Consider the following 20,491-nt stretch of genomic DNA (forward strand, 5'->3'; position numbering starts at 1 on the left):
AAATAAAGATAAAAAGACTAAAACAATCATCACCCATAAAGCGGATGGTAGACGTGACGTACTATATGTGTACCACATTTCAAGTGTATAGGTGCAACGGTTTGCGAGCTACAGGTCATTTTAAAATCCTGGACAGACACACAAATTGCCACGGTAGCAATTACAGAAGAAGATTTTACTGTTTAATAATTTATATTTATATGAAATGTGCTTCTTATATATTACTTCATATTCTCATATGATAATGATGTTAATGTTTATATTGATTTCTGTGTTATTAAAACTGCATGTATGTGTGTATATGTATAAATATATATATATATATATATATATATATACTAGCAAAATACCCGCGCTTCGCAGCGGAGAAGTAGTGTGTTAAAGAGGTTATGAAAAAAAAAGGAAACATTTTAAAAATAACGTAACATGATTGTCAATGAAAGCCCGTTTCACTCATTAAGTCTTATGTGTGTGTTTATGTATGTGTGTGTATATATGTACATGTGTATATGTAGATATGTATGTATATGTATATAAATGTTTATGTGTGTGTGTATATTATATATATATATATATATATATATATATATATATATGTGTCTATATATAAAAGACAGCAACAGTTATAACAATGACAACACAATTACATTGACAATCATGTTACGTTATTTTTTAAAATGTTTCCTTTTTTTTTCATAACCTCTTTAACACACTACTTCTCCGGCTGCGAAGCGCGGGTATTTTGCTAGTATAATATATATATATACGAGCTGTATATACCCGGTCAAACAGTTACATATATAAAAAAGCGAACCTAATCGGATAAACAGCTTCATATATACAGAAGCGAACCTAACGGACAAACAGCTAATCTATATACATAAGCAAACCTAATTGTCAAACAGTTACATAAATACAAAAGCAAACCTAATCGATGAAACAGCTTCATATATACAGAAGCGAACCTAATTGGTCAAACAGTTATGCATGTGCAGAATAATTTTACAAAGATTATGCGTGTTAACAATCATTAAAAAGAAAAGATTGAGGAACTCTTCTTCTATATGTGATGAAGCTGGATGAAGCTGACTTGACGAAGACGTAGGTGGCATAGATTGGTTTTTCTAAAACAGAAGAAAAAAATGAGTATCTATTATTATTTTAAATTAGAATGAAAATGAGAACCTTGATTAGAGATAGATTATCCGTATTAAAATATGTGCATGAATAAACTTTGCTAACTCTCTAGCAAAAGTTTATTCATACAAATTGGCATGGGATGGCTTTGTGAAAAAGTAAAAATTAGATAAAAATAAATTGAGAATGCGTACTTCGATTTGACTGAGATTATCTGTAATGATGAAAAAAAAGTTTAGTATGTTTTTTTTTTCCATACGGGAAGGATGTAAAACCTTACATAGGCACCCTTCAGCCCGTACTGAAGGGTACTGTCACATTCTTACTGACTAAAAAACACCCTTTTTATTCCACAGCTACCCCAAAAACCACTATTAGGCATTACTTTGGGGTGGCAGTAGTTTAGTTATGAAACAGCTGGGTCCTGAAAAAAATCTGTCTTATTAGTGGCTTCATCACATATAGAAGAACAGTTCCTCAATCTTTTCTTTTTAATGATTGTTAACACGCATAATGTTTGTAAAATCATTCTGCACATGCATAACTGTTTGACCAATTAGGTTCGCTTCTGTATATATGAAGCTGTTTGATCGATTAGGTTTGCTTTTGTATTTATGTAACTGTTTGACCAATTAGGTTTGCTTATGTATATAGATTAGCTGTTTGTCCGATTAGGTTCGTTTTTTTTATATATGTAACTGTTTGACCGATTAGGTTACTTCTGCCCCGGGCAACGCCGGGTATATACAGCTCGTATATATATATATATATATACACATATTATATAATAATAATAAATAATAATTCATTACATTTATATATATATATATATAATATATGCGTATATATATATATATAATATAGCAAAATACCCGCGCTTCGCAGCGGAGAAGTAGTGTGTAAAAGAGGTTATGAAAAAGTAAAGGAAACATTTTAAAATAACGTAACATGATTGTCAATGTAATTGTGTTGTCATTGTTTATGAGTGTTGCTGTCATATATATATATATATACATACATATACACATATATTATATATATATATATATATATATATATATTATATTATGTATATATATATATATATGTATTATATATATATATATAATATATATATATATATATATATACACACACATATATTATATATATATATATATACACATATTATATAATAATAAATAATAATTCATTACATTTATATATATATACACATATATATATATATAATATATGCGTATATATATTATATATATATATATATATAATATATATATACACACACATATATATACATAATATATATATATACACACACATATATATATATATATAATATATATATACACATATATATAATATATATACACATATATTATATATATACACACATATATATATATATATAATATATATATATTATATTATATACACACATACACATATATATATATATACACACACATATATATATAATATATATATACACACATATATATATAATATATATACACATATATATTTATAATATATATACACATATATATAATATAAATATATACACATATATATATATAATATAAATATATACACATATATATATATATATATGGGGCGGCACGGTGGCGCAGTGGGTAGCGCTGCTGCCTCGCAGTTGGGAGACCGGGGACCTGGGTTCGCTTTCCCGGGTCCTCCCTGCGTGGAGTTTGCATGTTCTCCCCGTGTCTGCGTGGGTTTCCTCCGGGCGCTCCGGTTTCCTCCCACAGTCCAAAGACATGCAGGGTTAGGTGGATTGGCGATTCTAAATTGGCCCTAGTGTGTGCTTGGTGTGTGGGTGTGTTTGTGTGGGTCCTGCGGTGGGTTGGCACCCTGCCCAGGATTGGTTCCCTGCCTTGTGCCCTGTGTTGGCTGGGATTGGCTCCAGCAGACCCCCGTGACCCTGTGTTCGGATTCAGCGGGTTGGAAAATGGATGGATGGATATATATATATATAATACATATATATACACATATATATATAATATATATATATATATATATATACACATATATATATATAGTATATATATATAATATATATATATATATATATATATATACACACATATATATATATAAATATATATATACACACATATACAGTATATATATAATTATATATATACACATATATACAGTATATATATAATACTATATATACACATATATATATATATTTGCAAACTGTTTCTTCTTCATTGACGTTTTCTCTTGGAGAGCTTTTTTCATTTCATTGAAAATTAAAAGCAGCAGCTGCCAAATTATGTAGCTTTCTTATTAATTTTTCAACATTGTGTAAAATAACTTTATAAAGTAACATAAAAGGTTTAAATACTGGTTATCCTTTTACACTAAAATATTACTAAAGAGATACAAAAAAAGTAAAATGCATATGTTCTTTTTCTTTAAGGAGATTAAATATTACTGAAGAAAGAAAAAAAAAAGCTAAACAGCCAAATGGGGCTATGCATACAAACTTAAAAGGTTTAAATAAAACAGAAATATACACTTTTAATTTTTACTTGCTTAACTTGTGGAGGGTGTATCCTGTCGCAAAGCCCTAACTTTTTTCGTGAAAGTCCGTTTCAGTCAATAAGTCTTAAAAACAGGTGTAAAGATATTGACAATAAGCTACGCAAACCACCAAGACATGGAATCGTTTAAATCAAGTATCATTACATCTTCCTTTCTTAAAGAGAAGTAAGGCAGTACTTATAAGCTTACATATATATATATATATATATATAATATATATATATATATATATAGACATACATACATAATATATATATCTATATCTATATATATCTATATCTATATATGTATATCTATATATATCTAAATCTATATATATATATATATCTATATCTCTCTCTCTCTCATATATATATATATATATAATCTAAATCCCCGTGAAGTACTGCTTTTAAATTTTTATGAAGAAGAAAAGCTTTTTAAATTGAGGGAAAATATCCGAATAGCAATTTGTTAAGGATCTGTTTTTTTGTGAAGCAGCCTTAACACAGCTTTTCCGCTGTTTTATAAACGAACGCCATATAAGGTCTTCCTTTTTCCTTGCTTCGCCAAGGAAAGAGCCTTTTTATTAAATCCAGGGGTTCTTCGCTTTTTTTTTTGTTTGTTTATTACGATTGTTATAGTTCTGTTTGTATACGACGTTGTCAGTTCAGCACTCAGGTTATAATATGACCAAGCCGTGCAAGCTTACTGTTAAGAATGCAACGAATAGTTGTACATGAGAAAAGCAATCTTGCCTCAAATCAATGGCAAACTTTTGTAGGTCTATGAACTTAATTTAAAGTTTAGGTTTACACGGTGCTTTCTTTCCGAGTACCTGCACTCATGAATATGTCTGTATGCGTCAGTCGCTCAAATCCCCGCGCTTCGCACCGGCGAAGTACTGCTTTTAAATTTTTATTAAGAAGAAAAGAAAACCTTTTAAAATTGAGGGAAAATATACCAATAACAGTTTAAGGATCTGTTTTTTTGTGAAGCTGCGTTCACTCGAGTGATCACTTCGAGATGACTTGCTGGCTAACCATAAGCGTTACCTGGTAGGTAACCACCCATACAATCAGATTGTGAATCAGACTACGAATGCCGTGAATGTAATTTACCCCGATCTACATGCTGTCAAATAAACGAACCACACGCTGTGGCGCAATTTTAGGGGCTTAGCCTCTAGTGCTGACGTCCGAGGTTCGATTCCCGTAAGGGAGTGAAGTGAGCGCTGCTTTTAAAGTACTGCTTTTAAATTTTTATTAAGAAGAAAAGAAAACCTTTTAAATTAAGTCTTTAAAAGAGGTGTAAAGATATTGACAATAAGCTACGCAAACCCACCAAGACATGCAATCGTTTAAATCAAAGCGTGAGTCGAAAAACACCATCCCATAATATTAGTTAACGATGAACACATTTCTATATGTATTTTAACCGTACAATACAACTGATAATATGTTGCGCTTATTTATCTGGTGTACTGACATTTTTTGCGCGTTTAACGGCTGAAATCTAACGTGGTTTGTGCCCTTCAGAATGAAAAGAGTTGCATTTACCTTTTTAATTAAAGGCGAGATTTTAAGCCTGAGATATCACCCCGTAAATGCACACGTTTAATTGCACATGTGTTAATATGTATGCTTACACAGTATTAAAAGACACTCAACAAGTACACAGTATTAAAAGACAGTCAACAATTAACGTCATTTACCTTCGTTCCCGCGTTTGACTTGTGCTGTAAATCTCTTCCTCGTTTTCAGTTCACGTGATTACGTAGGAGGCATAATACGTGATGACGCGATACGTGACTCCGCCTCCTCCATTAGAGTATATTGACAAAAAACAGGTTCCAGTTATGACCATTACACGTAGAATTTCGAAATGAAACCTGCCTAACTTTTGTAAGTAAGCTGTAGGAATGAGCCTGCCAAATTTCAGCCTTCTACCTACACGGGAAGTTGGAGAATTAGTGATGAATGAGTCAGACAAACAGGTTCCAGTTATGACCATTACGCACAGAATTTCGAAATAAAACCTGCCTAACTTTTGTAAGTAAGCTGTAAGGAATGAGCCTGCCAAATTTCAGACTTCTACCTACACGGGAAGTTGGAGAATTAGTGATGAGTGAGTCAGTCAAACAGGTTCCAGTTATGACCATTACGCGTAGAATTTCGAAATAAAACCTGCCTAACTTTTGTAGTAAGCTGTAAGGAATGAGCCTGCCAAATTTCAGACTTCTACCTACACGGGAAGTTGGAGAATTAGTGATGAGTCACTCAGTCAGTCAGTCAGTCAGTCAGTGAGTCAGTGAGTCAGTGAGGGCTTTGCCTTTTATTAGTATAGATTCCACTTCACACATCATTGTATGAAGACTTTCATCGAATGTTTATTGGTTTAGTGTTGAATTTAAAATCTTTCTTATGCTTCTGATTTGTCTTTCCCATACTCCACCTTGATGAGAGGCTGATGGTGGATTGAAAATCCATTTGATTTCTCTCTGCATCATAATGTTGCCGATTTTTTTCGTGCTCCAGATTTTTAGTAGCTTCTCGTAGCTTTCTTTTTGCTCCAAACAAATTTGTTCCATTGTCTGAACGCATGATTTTAACTTGTCCTCTTCTGCACATAAATTGGTGTATGGCTTGGATACAAGAATCAGTGCCTAAGCTATGTGCAATCTCTATGTGCACAGCTCTGGTTGTTAAAGAAGTGAAGATTACTCCATACCTCTTGACCAGACTTCGTCCTCTTTTGACTTGAAAGGGACCAAAATAATAGACTCCAACATTAGTGAACAATGTTTGGTTGGGTACTAGGTGATCTTCTGGCAAATCTGCCATTTTTTGCTCACCTGCTTTTGCATTGTATCTTCTGCACGTTGTGCAGTTTGAAATGATTTTTCTGATAGCTGAGTTTGCTTTAGGTATCCAGTATTTTTGGCGTAATCGTGCAAGAACATAGTTGTGCCCACAATGTCTGATTTCTTTGTGTATGTGCTGCAATATGAGAGAAGCAACAAGTGAATGCTTGTGAAGAATTGTAGGATGTTTAACTTTTTCTGACATTGCAGCTTTGCTGAGTCTTCCTCCAACTCTCAGTATTCCATCTTGTATGATCAGGTCAAGTTTATAGATTGTTCTTTTTTTACACAAGCTTTTTCTTTAAAGCCTTTAATTCTTCTGGAAATTCTTGCTGTTGACTGAGGCGGATAAGTTCTGTTTCGGTTTTAACTAAGTCTTCAAGAGAAATTGGACTTGGTTTTAAAGTCAGTTTATGCCTTTTCATGTTCTTTGCGATGAGTGATTTTTGTTTTTCTGGATTACTTTTAGATTGTCTGACTTCTAGTTGAAATGTTTTTCTTTCATTTCTTAAGTGCATCAGTATGTATTTAAACTTGAGGAACCATGCCACTGCTTTCTTCAAGCATAGCCAATCTGAAAAGTAGGTGATTAGTTTGTTGATGGGCTCGGTTGCCTCCTCTATTCTTGTCATGTTAACTACACAAGTTTTAACTTCTGGATCATCTTCAAAAAGTGAATCGTTCAGTTGATCTGTTCTTTTTGGCCACTCACGTTCGGGCTTCGATAAGAAACTTGGACCTTGTGGTGCTTTTGAGAAAGTGTTCTATGCTTAGCCCTCTGGATGCTTGCTCAGCTGGATTAAGGGCAGATGTGACATACCTCCACTGTGAAGGTTGTGAATGATGTCTGAAGAGATTCAGACGGAGATTCTATTGGCAACAAAGGTCTTGAATCGAGTGTTTTCATTTGAAATGTATTTTAGCACTGTGGTGCTGCCAGTCCAAAATGTAGATTCTTGTAAGGGCATTTGAAGCTCATCTTTTAGCATTTCGTCCATTTTGACTGCCACAGAGGCTGCTGCCAGCTCCAATTTTGGAATTGTGACATGCTTCAATGGTGCAATTCTTGATTTGCCTATCAGGAATGAACAATGCTTTTTGCCCTCTTCATTGGTTAAGACAAGGTAAGTGACAGTGCCATATCCATCTTCACTGGCATCTGCAAAATGGTGCATTTGTGCTGTCTTTATGGTTCCAAGCCAGGTAGGTTTGAAGCATCTGTTCACTTTATAGTCTGTAAGTAACCGTAAATCATCCGTCCATTTTTTCCATTTCTGAATGTGTTTAACTTCTACTTCTTCATCCCACCCAAATTCCTCTTTGCACAAATCTCTTAGAATAAGCTTAGCTGGCAGTATGGCGGGTTCTAGAAAACCACATGGATCATAAAGTGAGCTAACAACAGACAGAATACCATGCCTTGTAGCGGGCTTGTTTTGTAAGTTAAACTGAAATTTGGAACTGTCTGTTTCTGTGCACCACTGGACGCCCAGGGCACGCTCTGTGGGAAGGAGACCTATGGCTCAAATCTAAGTCCTTTTGTTCATGAGCTCTGTCTTTTTCAGGAATAGACAATAAAACTGCTCTGTTGCTACTCACCCACTTAGTCAAGTGGAATCCACCTTTGAGGCATAGAGCTTGGAGGTCATTTGCCAGCATTATTGCTTGTTCTTCTGTTGCCACTGACTTTAAGCAGTCATCCACATAGAAGTTATCAAGAATGGTGTTAACAGCTTCCTCAGGAAATGTATCTCTGGCATCATCGACTGTTCTACGCAAAGCATAAGAAGCACAACTGGGTGAAGAAGTAGTACCAAAAAAATGTACAGTGGAACCTCGGGTCACGAACATCTCTGAACACGTACAAATTGGGTTACGACCAAAAAGTTCGGCAAACTTTTGCATCTGTTCACGACAACACACTCATGTGATGAACAAGCCAGTTTCCCTTCCAGTTCGTACGTGCTGATGATTTCCGCACATGTTCAGTCACTCCCTGTGCATTCGCTGTGAACTCTTTGTGCTCTATTTCCTTTCCCTTCCGGTTCGTACGCGCCGGTGATTTACACACGTGTTCAGTCTCTCTCTGTACAGTATAGGGTGGTCCAGATCTAATTATGCAATTTTCATTATGCTATAACTTAAGTTTATTGATTAGAAAATCACCCGAAAAATCCCGGACCATCGAGAAGTGTGCGAATTGACGACATGAAGAATAGTCTTTGCGCCGAACTGGAATTGTCCCCGCATAAATCAAAGTCATCCAGACGATCTGGATCTGCATATTTAGATGTGGACCGCATCGCACAGAGGGACTTTGTGGTATAGCGGGTCCACAGCTCACGTCAAGAGGCCAGCCAGTTTTAAATAAATAATCGCTGCGCTACAGCTGCCACGTCTTCTTCATAAATAGAAGCGCAAGGCGGCTAAAGAGAGGAAAAAGAAAAGAAAGACGGAGGTTGCTGAGTGAGGAAGTAAGCAGGAAGCAGTGTGGAAAGAACCGGTGTGAGCGAGCACGTGCTCGCAGGCAGGCAGCTGGACAGTGAGCCCAAGCAGGGGTGTTTGGCCGACACTCGGTAGGGCAGAAGGAAGCGGTCGCTCCAGCTGAGCGATCAAGGAGCTGGAGTGACCAAAAGGAGGACGGTTGGCCACGTAAGGCCGAGATGGCAGCAGGGGTCACCAGTTAAAGAATGCACCGGGCTTGTTTTTAAAGAGACTGCTTTCAGCATTGTTTTAACCTCGTTGTATTTAGTGAAGACTTTTTTCTTTTGGATTTTAACCTCCACTTCACTTCTGTTTTTAATGGATTATTTATTTATTGAAGGATTCTGAAAGCACTGCACTTTATTTAATTTGGACTTTGTTTTTGATTGTTGTTTTGTTGATTTTAATAAAAGCACTTGACACTTTTTGCACCATTCCCTTGCTCCATTGTAGTTCCTCACTGTCGTGCTCATCGGTAACATTACCGACGGTGACGGGTTTAAGGGCTCCCGGGAGCAAGATGGGAGCATGCAGCGAACCCGCATCGTCACAGACTTTACCTCAAAACTGTAATCTCCTCTCCACCCAGTTCCTCCTCACTTCCTTCATGCCAGAACTCGACTCATGCAAGGTTAGTTTTCTTGGTTGTTTATGGTTAGTCTTTGTATAAATTAAGGATTTTTCAAATGTTCGTTTTTTTCCCTGTGCTTAATACTCATTAAAAAAAAGTGTTTACAGCGAGCGGCTTGTAAGGCTATAGCGTGAACTCTTGCATTGTTAGTTTTCTCTGTTCAAGGTTTTCTCAGTGTTATTCAATGTTTTTACATTTAGTTTACTTACACTGTGCATTCTATGGTATAATGAAGTATTTTTGTGCTTAAAAATCTTTAAGAAAAAAATAAAAAAAAAATATATATATATATATATATATATATATATATATATTTACATACAGTTCGTAAGGTCCGGAATGGATTAATTGTATTTACATACAATCCTATGGGGGAAATTACTTCAGGTCACAACCAAATCGGGTTGTGACCAGAGTTTTGGAACAAATTACAGTCGTGACCCGAGGTTCCACTGTACTGTCATTTTGAATTCTTCCAGATCTTTACTTTGATTACCTTCAGGCCACTATAAAAAGTGTAAAAGATCAGTGTCTTTATCTGGTACTTTAACTTGGTAGAACATTGACTTAATGTCTGCCATTAGTGCTCCTGGCTCCTTTATGAATCTTGCAAGTACGCCAATGAGGGTGTTAGTTAGGTCAGGGCCTTTTAATAATTGTTCATTTAGTGAAATCCCCTGGTAGGTGGTAGTGCAATCAAAGACCACTTGAATCTTCTTTTTCTTTGGATGATACACACCATGACGTGGGATGTACCACACCCTGCCTTTGTTGCAATCCATGCTTGCTAGAGGAACCTTGGCAGCGTAACCCTTGTCAATAATGTCTTTCATAAAGGCTTTATAGTCTTTGTGGAAACTTGAATTTTTGCTCAGTTTTCTCTTGAGCCCAATAGCACGCTATTCAGCAATACAGCAATTGTTCGGCATTTTAAGTGTTTCATCCTTCAAAGGCAAATTTAAACAATAGTGGCCACCTACCAGTCTCACAGATTCTGAGGCTATGCGCATGAACTCAATGTCCTCCTGTGACATCTCCTCTTTCTCTTCACAGCTGCGCTCTGGAAAATCTGTGTTATACTGTTGCAGCAACATATCTTCAGTCTCTGTTATTGACACACACAATTGATTGAATGAATGTTTGGGCAGCTTACCACTTTGTTTTGTGAGGTCATCTATCTGTTTGCATGGTCCACCAACCACCCATCCAAGTGCAGTCTTCATAGCATGAGGTCCACCTCCTCATAGTTTTGAGGAATACTTGTGTTCTTCTCCCTTGCAGGTTTAATTGTCTCAGTGCAGATTGTTACTATACTGCCGAGGTCTATAAAAGCGTATGTTTCTACATACCTTTCACTCTTCTTAGATTTTACCTTAACAGGAACCACTTGTAGTACGCACTCTTCACCGGCCCCAGTAAAGGCACAAGTTCCAGACTCGGTTTCCTTTTCAGTAGATGTTGCCACACTGGCTGTAGCTTTAGATGTTGCTCCACTCTCTTTTTTAATGTGCAGGATATCTGGGTGCTGAAAAGAACATGTCTGACACTTCATTCTGTCTTTATAGTTCCTACCAAGGTGCCCCTGTTTGAGACAGCGAAAGCATAAACCTTTAGATTTTAAAAAGTAAATTCTTTCTTTATGTGGCAGTTCCTTGATTTTATTACACTAAACAAGGGTATGCTGGCCATTGCAGAATACACAAGGCTTTTTAAATGCACAGGTATCGTTAACAGTCTTTTTGACCGAGGTTTCTTGAGTCCCTTTTTCAGCAGCATCAGAAATACTTGTATCGAAAATACCTCCTGATCTCTGTCCATACTTAAGAGGAGACCTAACCTTGTCGGTCTTTTCCTTTTTCTCTGTGCTGCCTCTTGAAACTTTTCCATAAATAGGATGCATAAATATCTTAGCCTGTTTATGTAAAAAGGTAGTTAAATCATAATATCAGTATCTCTGTCTTCTCTTTCTTCAATTTCATAAGCTAAGTTTCCCCACATATCTTGTAACGAATATGGGAGCTTTGAGAGTATAGTACGGATATTTTCATTGCTATTAAATGCCGCTCGATTTCTTTCTTTGGTCATGGTGTCCATACAGTTATCAAGAAAGGTTGCATAGTCTGTCAAGGCCTCTCCATCATTTTGTTTTATTTGAGGCCACTTCAATGCCTTACTTATGTATGCATCTACTACAAACACTTGGTTGCCATAGTAACTTTCAAGCTGCTTTCTAGCTTTTTCATAACCTTGATCTGGTGGCAATCGTGAACAACCATTAATCATTTCTTGAGCTGGACCTCTTGTATATTGAATCAGGTAATCTGATTTATCTTGTGGGTGTACTAATACATCACTTACAGCGTGATTAAAGGCTCTGATGAAGTTTGCATAAGCCAGTGGGTTACCTGAAAATAAAGGGACCTGTCTGTGTGGTACTTCACCTCACGGCGAAGCAGGTGCTAGAGCAGGAGCTAACTTTTGTTTGGTTAGCGATTTAGCCATTTCATTGATTGCTTTCTGACATTCAGCTTGATTTTTCTGATATTCCCTTGATTCCGAAATAACACGTCAATAAGATCGTGTCCGTAAGACTGCGAACGGACCCCTGCGGTAGTTACTGATCGTACCTGCCTTTAAGACTCTACTTCATCCAACCTTTGTAGGATTCTCTCGAGTGTTGATTGTTCAACCAACACTGCCAAAGAAGATGTTGATGCTGCAGCAGTTTGCTAAGCTAATAAGCCGTATTTCTTTGAGGGCATGTTTTAACTGAGGAGAAGCTTGTCGTACTTTTGACTTTGTGCGATCTTGTTCTTGCAATTGCATCTCTTCGAATTGATTAACTAACTGTTCGCCAGATGAGCGTGTTAACAGCCTGTTTGTAAGTTTCAGCCATGTCGCTGTAGCGTCAATAAATTCGTTCCACTTCTTAGAGCTTTCTGCGAATGTCGTTTTCGTTTTTTTTTTTTTTTTTTTTACTTAGCGCTGATAATAAACTTTTATTCAACTCCTCAATCTGATTGTGCGTCTCACAAAAGATTACAAGCTTTTGCACTACTTCTGTGTGATTTCCTGGAGTGTCTTTAAGGCTTTCAATTTCAGCCATAAGCTCAGAAAGCTGATCTTTCCTCCGACTTATATGACCTTTAAGATCTCCAATTACATTCTCTGGCTTTGAGTCCATACTCAGATCACCCCCGATTTCACTTAAACTATGCTTAGACGTTGCCATGACAGCAGTTCAAGTTTCCTGACAGCAACTTCGTCACAATCGGGACGCTCCAACAAAACAGATTACTTCCTTACAACTAGGCTTCCATGACTCAGGCAAAAGCACAAGCAATCATCCACACTGTCTTTTATAATATCACAGTCTCTTAAATTTCTCAAGTTCAGGTATGGTGACCTTGCTTTCATTTATGATCATGCAGAGATAGAAGATAAGAGCACTGTACCTCAGGATAGCTCAGTTTTTTCTTTCGTTGACGAGTTCTGGAGCACAAGCGTCCTCTCTCCTCAGATGGTAGCTTACAGTCCAAGTTCAGAAGGCAGAAAATGTAGCTGTGTTTTTCTAAAATTACCAAAGTTCAGCAGCTCTAACTTTAAAAAATGGGATTCAACAAAAGCCTGATGCGCCGAAATGATTCCACAGACAAAATATCTTTGTTTTTAAAAGTTTTAGTTAAAATTCAAAGTAAAACAGTTCACACAAAAAAGAAAAATTTAAATAGCAAAAAAAAAGAAAAATTCTTGTTAAGAAAAGTTCTGTTCAAAGCTTAAATCTTGTTACAAAATTACTTTAAATGTTTCTGAACCATTTCAAAATTACAACATTTCTGAACCATTTCTAAATGTCAACGGTCAGAAAACTGTATGCCTATCCCATTTCTGGTTTGAAAATGGGTCTTTCAAGTCCCTGTGTACTGGGACCTGTTCTAAACAACAACTGACTCAATTATCATACTGTATCTTAGTTATAGCAAGTAAGTTCTGTCTCTAACTAACTTATAGGGGAAAAGACTACACAAATATCTGTGACTATGAAAGAAATTTATACTCTACTAGCTGATTACCCAGTGGCTTCACTCACTGAGTGGAAGGGAAAGAAATAAAATGCAGTATTTATAAAATGTTTGTTAATTGCCAATTTTATTTTTCAACAAATAAAGAGCATTTACAATAACATAGAAATCAATATAAACAACAGTATTAACATCATTATCATATGAGAATATGAAGTAATATATAAGAAGCACATTGCATATAAATTATTAAACAATAAAATCTATATTACGCTACCGTGTCTGTTCGTTTGTCTGTCCAGGATTTTAAGTCACCTGTAGCTCGCAAACTGTTTCACTTATTGACTTGAAATTTGGTACACATATACTACGTGACGTCTACTATCCCCTTTCGGGGTGATGATTTTATTACTCTATATTTTATTTTATTGTAGAATCAACTCTCGGCGGCACGCAGTAGGGCGGCCATGCGGCGGATGCGTATGGGCGCCGTTCTCATTCCCTACCACCTTCACTAATCATTCTTGAGGTAGACATCAATCGTAGACATCTACAGCTAGAGCTGTGTCACCATTCGCTCTCTCTGCAAGAATCAGGTTTATTAAGAATGTTTTTCCTGTTCCTCTGTGGTCATACGTAATTTCCGTTTCAAATGCTCATACGTAATTTCTGTTTCAAACACGAAAAGAATTTTATATATATAGATTCAAATTAAGCAAACACTAATATAATTTTAACTCAAAACTTTAACTTTCTAAGATTGGCTCTTACAAAAGCTTTAGACTCATCAATAATTTTGATCTCTGGTTTTCAATGAATTTCAATGTTTTAGGGTTCCCGATACCAAAAACATTGATATCTTGATGATGGGCATGTGTGTGTGTGTCTCTGTGTGTGTGTGTGTGTGAGTGGTGTGTGCTAAAACGGCCGGAAACTCGAAACTTAAGCCTATTATGAGATGACGATGTGCTGACTAGTTTTTGAGCCAAATCATGCAAAAGAAAGAGTAACTCTAGAGGATCACTCAAACACTGTAATTCTGTAATTAATTATGAATTCTTCTCATCAATTACTATCATAATGACCTATTTTATGATCAGAAAAATCAGCATCCGAGCGGTAAATAATTACTGAAATGTTATAGAATATAGTTTGGGTAACTTGGTTCTCTAGGACACAAACCCTACTGATGCTCACGACTAAATTTTTCTGTTGTATTAGAACCCTGTTAGTTTTAAGAAATTTGAAAAGCACGCAGACAGTGAAGAGGAATGTATCAAAATCTGTGCTACAGTGAAATTGGTCCATTTTTAAAATTTAATTTTAGTGATATATAGAGTAGAATCTAAGAGAAAAGAAATGTCAAAGGTTGTTGCATCTATTTATTTTTGTTGTTCAGTGTAATTTTTCATTGTTGAGTAAGTTATGCACTTGTAACCTCAACACAATAAATAGGTACTTATTGTATGCTTAACTGTTAATGGCCTCAGCAACCCTGAATTGGATTCAGCAGGTTTGAAAGTGTTTTCTTATGCAAGCATGTGTAATGTGTTTCAATAGGTTGGTTAAATATCAGACCTCAGTTAGCCCAGCCCCGTCCAAATTATATATGGTTAGCTTTGACCTTCACAGCGAAAAGGTTACTGCACTGGTTCTAGAGGTGTATCATACCACAAACAAAAGAAAAATGTGAAATGTCATGGAGAAAAAGCTATTTATGCTTGTCAGTCTGGAAAGGATTATATAGCACCAGTTCTTAGACTCTGGCAATCCATTGTAATACTGTACAGTAGTCCCTTCTTCCTAGCAGCAGTTATCCTGGTAAAAACTCTCCACGAATCAGAGAAATAGTATTATTATTAATAACTGGCCGTGCCCCGAGGCTCCGCCCATGTATTAGTGAAAAAGAACAGTGAGGAGGCTCCTGCCCGGCTCCCCACTCCTGACATCATGCTTCCCCGCTCCCCTCTGCCTGCAGCCTCTGTGTTGGATTAGCGCGAATATATCACTCCTGCAAGCAAACTGTGATTCTTAGCACCATGAGAGAAGTTGCACACTCAATCAGAATATTCAAGCAAATTATAGAAAAAAAACGTAGTTCTCTCGTTCGCTAGCTAAGCAGAGGTAAGGAACACGCCCCGAGGCTGGCTTGTGAATGAGGAGAGAGAGAGAGATAAGATGTATGTTAAAAACAATAGATTATGATTCCCTAGCTGCAACCTGGTGGCCATCCTAATAACACATAATTAGTGAATAATAATTAGACACACGGCCAAATGGCTTAGGAGTCTTATTCTGAATATTCTATTTTTGGCACATTTTCTTAAGAACATAATACAGTTGTTTTCTCATTTATACAGTAATTATAAAAGGGTAATTACTCAACTTTATAAGCTAGAAGGAAACCGGGACTTCCTAGATCTAAAACCTGACCTAATTTAATTCAGAATGCTATTCTTGACTTGAAATATTACTCAAATTATTTTAAAGTTTAATTCAGTAGTTTTTTTAAATTAACTTTCCAATTTACAGGTAGAATTAGTTACAGTATACAACTGAAGCAACAAATTTTAAAAGCATCTTTGGAGACTAACTAGTGCCCCACCAAGGGTTGGTTCCTGCCTTTTATCCAAGGTACGCAGAATATGCACAAGCTACCTGCCATATTACACTAGATTAGAAGGTTAGAAAATTGATCGATTGATGGATAAATTTTAGAGATTATTTAGGGTAATTGCTGTGTCCATCTCATAGTATTTAATGTAAAGAAATTACATTAATCGCATTCATAAATACAAGTATAGGCTTTGCATTATTTAGATCATAAGAAAATATTAAACATTAATTGTCTTAACTGTTTTAGATGGAAATTTGCGTTTAGATCAGAATAGCTGCAAATTCATGTTCTCAAAATGTTACCAAACTAATGTCTAGATTTGAAGGTCTGGGATCATTTTCATCCATCCATCCATTATCCAACCCATTATATCCTAACTACAGGGTCACGGGAATCTGCTGGAGCCAATCCCAGCCAACACAGGGTGCAAGGCAGGAAACAAACAATGGGCAGGGTGCCAGCCCACCACAGTTCATTTTCAGTCAATTGAAAAAATATTTAGACCTTAGAAGTGATGTTTTAACATGTTTGAGAAGTTCTAGAGAACAAATTAGGTATTTAATTGATTTAGCCATCTTTTGGTGTAGAACCTTGGCTACATACTGACAAAAAACAATAATATAAATACAAGAAAATGTGTATCTAATCATGAATTTAAAAGGCTGTTGAATAGCTCAGCCATAGTGGTAATTATTTGGTGGGTATGACAGGACATCTACAATTCTACTTGCTTTTCTCGTTAGCATGTGTTAAGTGGAGTGCCCTCCCATAAGAACTAGGAATCTGCTTTTAATGTGAAAAACTGCACAGTGGATAGAGTTGGCCAGAGGTTTCCTTGGTTGTTTAAATGCAGAGAATGGAATTGCAAAAAATGCATAAATTAGTACTTTTCTAAGTCATGATTTTTTTTTCAAAAATAAAACATGAATTTTGTGTAATGTGTCTAATTATTTGCAATTTTAAAGTAAAGTTTAAGTATGAATAATGATGGGAGGATTTGTAATCTTGGGGCCCGGTTATCATATGTGAAAAAAATGGTTACCTGGATTAGTGACAATGAATTGATAAAATGACAACTGTGTACAAATGTTGGAGATAGACAACAAGAATTACACTGATCACTATTTGTTAGTTGTGGGTTGTAAAGCTAATGTTTTTCCATTTATTCTTCCCAACCCCACATTTTTCAGATGCTGTGCCAAAAAGATTTGTGTGGTAATATATGTTTAAGGATTCTATCAGAAATACTATGTATACAATGTGCATTCATTGTGGCTAGACAATCTTAGAAACTTTCTTTGATTAGTATTTGATAGTTCAGCATTGTAAAGGTACATTTTTTCTCATTCATTCTTGTAAGTTATTTTTATAAAGATTTGTAAAAAAATATTCTTTGTCAAACTAATGTATATAAGGTGTTACATTTAATGACGTAATTAACTTGTATCTTAACAGGATTCTTGAGAAACTTATACCTATTACCAATCGAATATGTGATACAGGCATAGGTAAGGTCAGCCCAGTTTATTCTGCTGTGCTTGGTGATCAGGAAGACTGTTTGAAGATACTTCTGCGAGAAGGTTATAGCCCAAATGCACAGGAATGCATGATGTTTGGTTATACATCTCCTCTTTCTACAGCCATTGCCAGAGTGTAAGTTTATTTCTTACTCAATCTCTTTTTGTTTATCGATACTTTCTAGGTGTGTCTAGTATATTTTGAACAACATATATTTTTTGCTTGTTTAGAAGCATTTGGTAATTCAGAACAAAAAAATATAATATCAGTGGAAGACGGTAATTTATAGCTATAGTACTCATGATTATATTGATTATCACATAACTGAAAATAAGAATGAAATACATTTAAATACCTCACTGAGCATGTGTAAAGTACAAGAAACACTAATTTGCTTTATTAGTAAATTATAATGTGGTCTGTGAAAGAGATCTAAAAGGTCTTTCTTTATGGATTTAAACAAAAGAATAGTTAAAACATTGCAAAGGTTGGGACACCTAGCTTTAAGGATCTATTGTCCAAATACAAGAGGTACACTAAACTAAACTTGAAATCAAAAAATTGGGAGTGTGCTCCTCTCAGCTTTCTAATATACTGAGATAGAGGAAAAGGTCATCAGTACCACTTCCAGTTGCACAATATTTCTCAAATATCATATCTCTTTGTTTCTCATCAGAATTAATTGATAATATCAATATACAATAATTTATCTCGTGTATAATCAAACTTTATATTAAAATGATATTTTCACACTTAGGGAGATTGAAAAAGATGGTGTAATTTTTTCATGATTACATATGCATTACCTAGATTATGTGCAAAGTAAAAAGAGTTATAGTCACCTAAAAATACAGAAAAAGTGTTATTATTATATAATATTTGTTGCATTAAATTGTTATCGGTAAAACTGCATTTAGCTACATTTAATTATGATAATGGTGGTGGAAATAAAAAAAAATAAAATTAAAAGTATTACCAGGAACATGACGGGGATATAGCAGATTATTGTTCCCATTACATCTCTATATTTACATGGCATGTTCTTTGTTTACACATTATTGTTAAACTTATGATGTTCAAATTAAAATAAAATTAATAATAGTTATTGAAAGAATATGCATTATATTGAATATAGTTTTAAATATTGTGTACACATTTATATTTCCATGATACAAAAATTTCATATGTTTGCTTTTTATCACCATAAATATCTATACAAAATTTGAATCATCTATCTGTAATTTTAACCATAATTTACTTGAAAATTTGCGAAAGTATTCAAAGTACTGCTTCCAGTTGCCAGAAGTGGCCCAAAAATTGATAGGATTCTTTATTTCTGATATAAAGCAGGTGTACAAAATTTCATTGACCTAGGTCAAAGCTTTTTCAAGTTATCTTGTTTACACACAGACAGACATAATTTCAAAAATGTTATTTTCGGACTCAGGTCTAAAACGTCAAGATTCATCAAAATCTTGATGTCAAATTTTTTCTCAATTCCTATACTTTCTCTGTACTATGTACAGTGGAACCTCTAGATACGAGTTTAATTCGTTCCAGCACTGAGCTTGTATAGTGAATTTCTCATATCTAGAACAAACTTCCCCATTGAAAATAATGGAAATCCAGTTAATCCGTTCTGCACCCCAAATATATTAACATAAAAATCAATTTTCCTAACAAATAACACTGATAAATTATATATACTGTAGTCTACCTTTAATAAATAACACTGGTAAATAATATAACTGATTATTAAAAGAATCAAAACAGGTGTCCAAAGTGCAGTAGAGCATTCAATAAATCTTTAAATAAATAATCCTTAAAACAGTTGTGAAGTGGAGGTTTAAAATACACAAGAATAACAATCCTTTAACACGTCAAAAGGATGCAGTCTTTAAAAAACAGATGACAATCCCCGGTGCTTCTTCTCTGTTAGCGTCTCACCTGCGGGCTCTGCAACAGGCGAGACACTCTTAATGCAGCTGACCTTCTCTACACCGTCCTGCTTCAGCTGTTTGGCTCGCCTGTTCAGCTCACTGTCCAGCTACACGCGAGCCTGCACTCACTCGCCCGCCCCCCTCTCTCTCTCTCTCTCTCTCTTTTCTTTTACTTTTTCTCCCCCTTAACCGGCTCGCGCTTCTCTATATATGCGGGGAGGACATGGCAGCTGCAGCCCATCAGCCACAGGAACAATCATGGATGTGGGCAGTTTCCCACCTGTGCACTTAGGTGAGAAATGCAGACACCGCAGATCGCCCTTCGGCTCGCTACTGCTACCACGCCCCCTCGCTAAGCCGCGAGCTATACCCACAGCCTGGCTCGTGGCTCATTACGTGAGCCAATGCTCGTATTTAGATCTGAATTTTTCGCTCATACTTTCCTCGTATTTTGAATTTCTCGTATACAGAGGTGATCGTATCTCGAGGTTCCACTGTATATGACAAAGTAAAAACAGCTAAATCAAGATCAGATTCTAAACCTAAATTAGCTGTTGAATGAGAATATGTCTCTCGCAGTATCTGTTCTTTATTTTCATAAAGTTTGGAAATTGTTTGTTGCACACCAGTCTTTTGTGGCATAAGGTTTCAAATGTAATCAGCAGGGTTGCATCACATACCTAGCACAGCATCCTAATAGCTTGAAGCTCCAGAGTTGTGACACCC

At 35.7% G+C, this 20,491-nt stretch overlaps 1 protein-coding gene across 2 annotated transcripts in view; it reads left to right on the forward strand.

The window, feature by feature from the left end:
* The window catches only part of asb3 (ankyrin repeat and SOCS box containing 3), a 212,410-nt gene that overhangs the window by 120,958 nt on the left and 70,961 nt on the right, over window positions 1–20,491 (forward strand). For both annotated transcript variants that reach the window (XM_051919409.1, XM_051919408.1), the window contains exon 7: window positions 17,763–17,960. In XM_051919409.1, the coding sequence (XP_051775369.1) occupies window positions 17,763–17,960 (198 nt within the window). The remainder of the gene's footprint in view (window positions 1–17,762; window positions 17,961–20,491) is intronic.

Source organism: Erpetoichthys calabaricus, chromosome 15 (assembly GCF_900747795.2).
Source record: "Erpetoichthys calabaricus chromosome 15, fErpCal1.3, whole genome shotgun sequence".
Taxonomy (NCBI): Eukaryota; Metazoa; Chordata; class Cladistia; order Polypteriformes; family Polypteridae; genus Erpetoichthys; species Erpetoichthys calabaricus.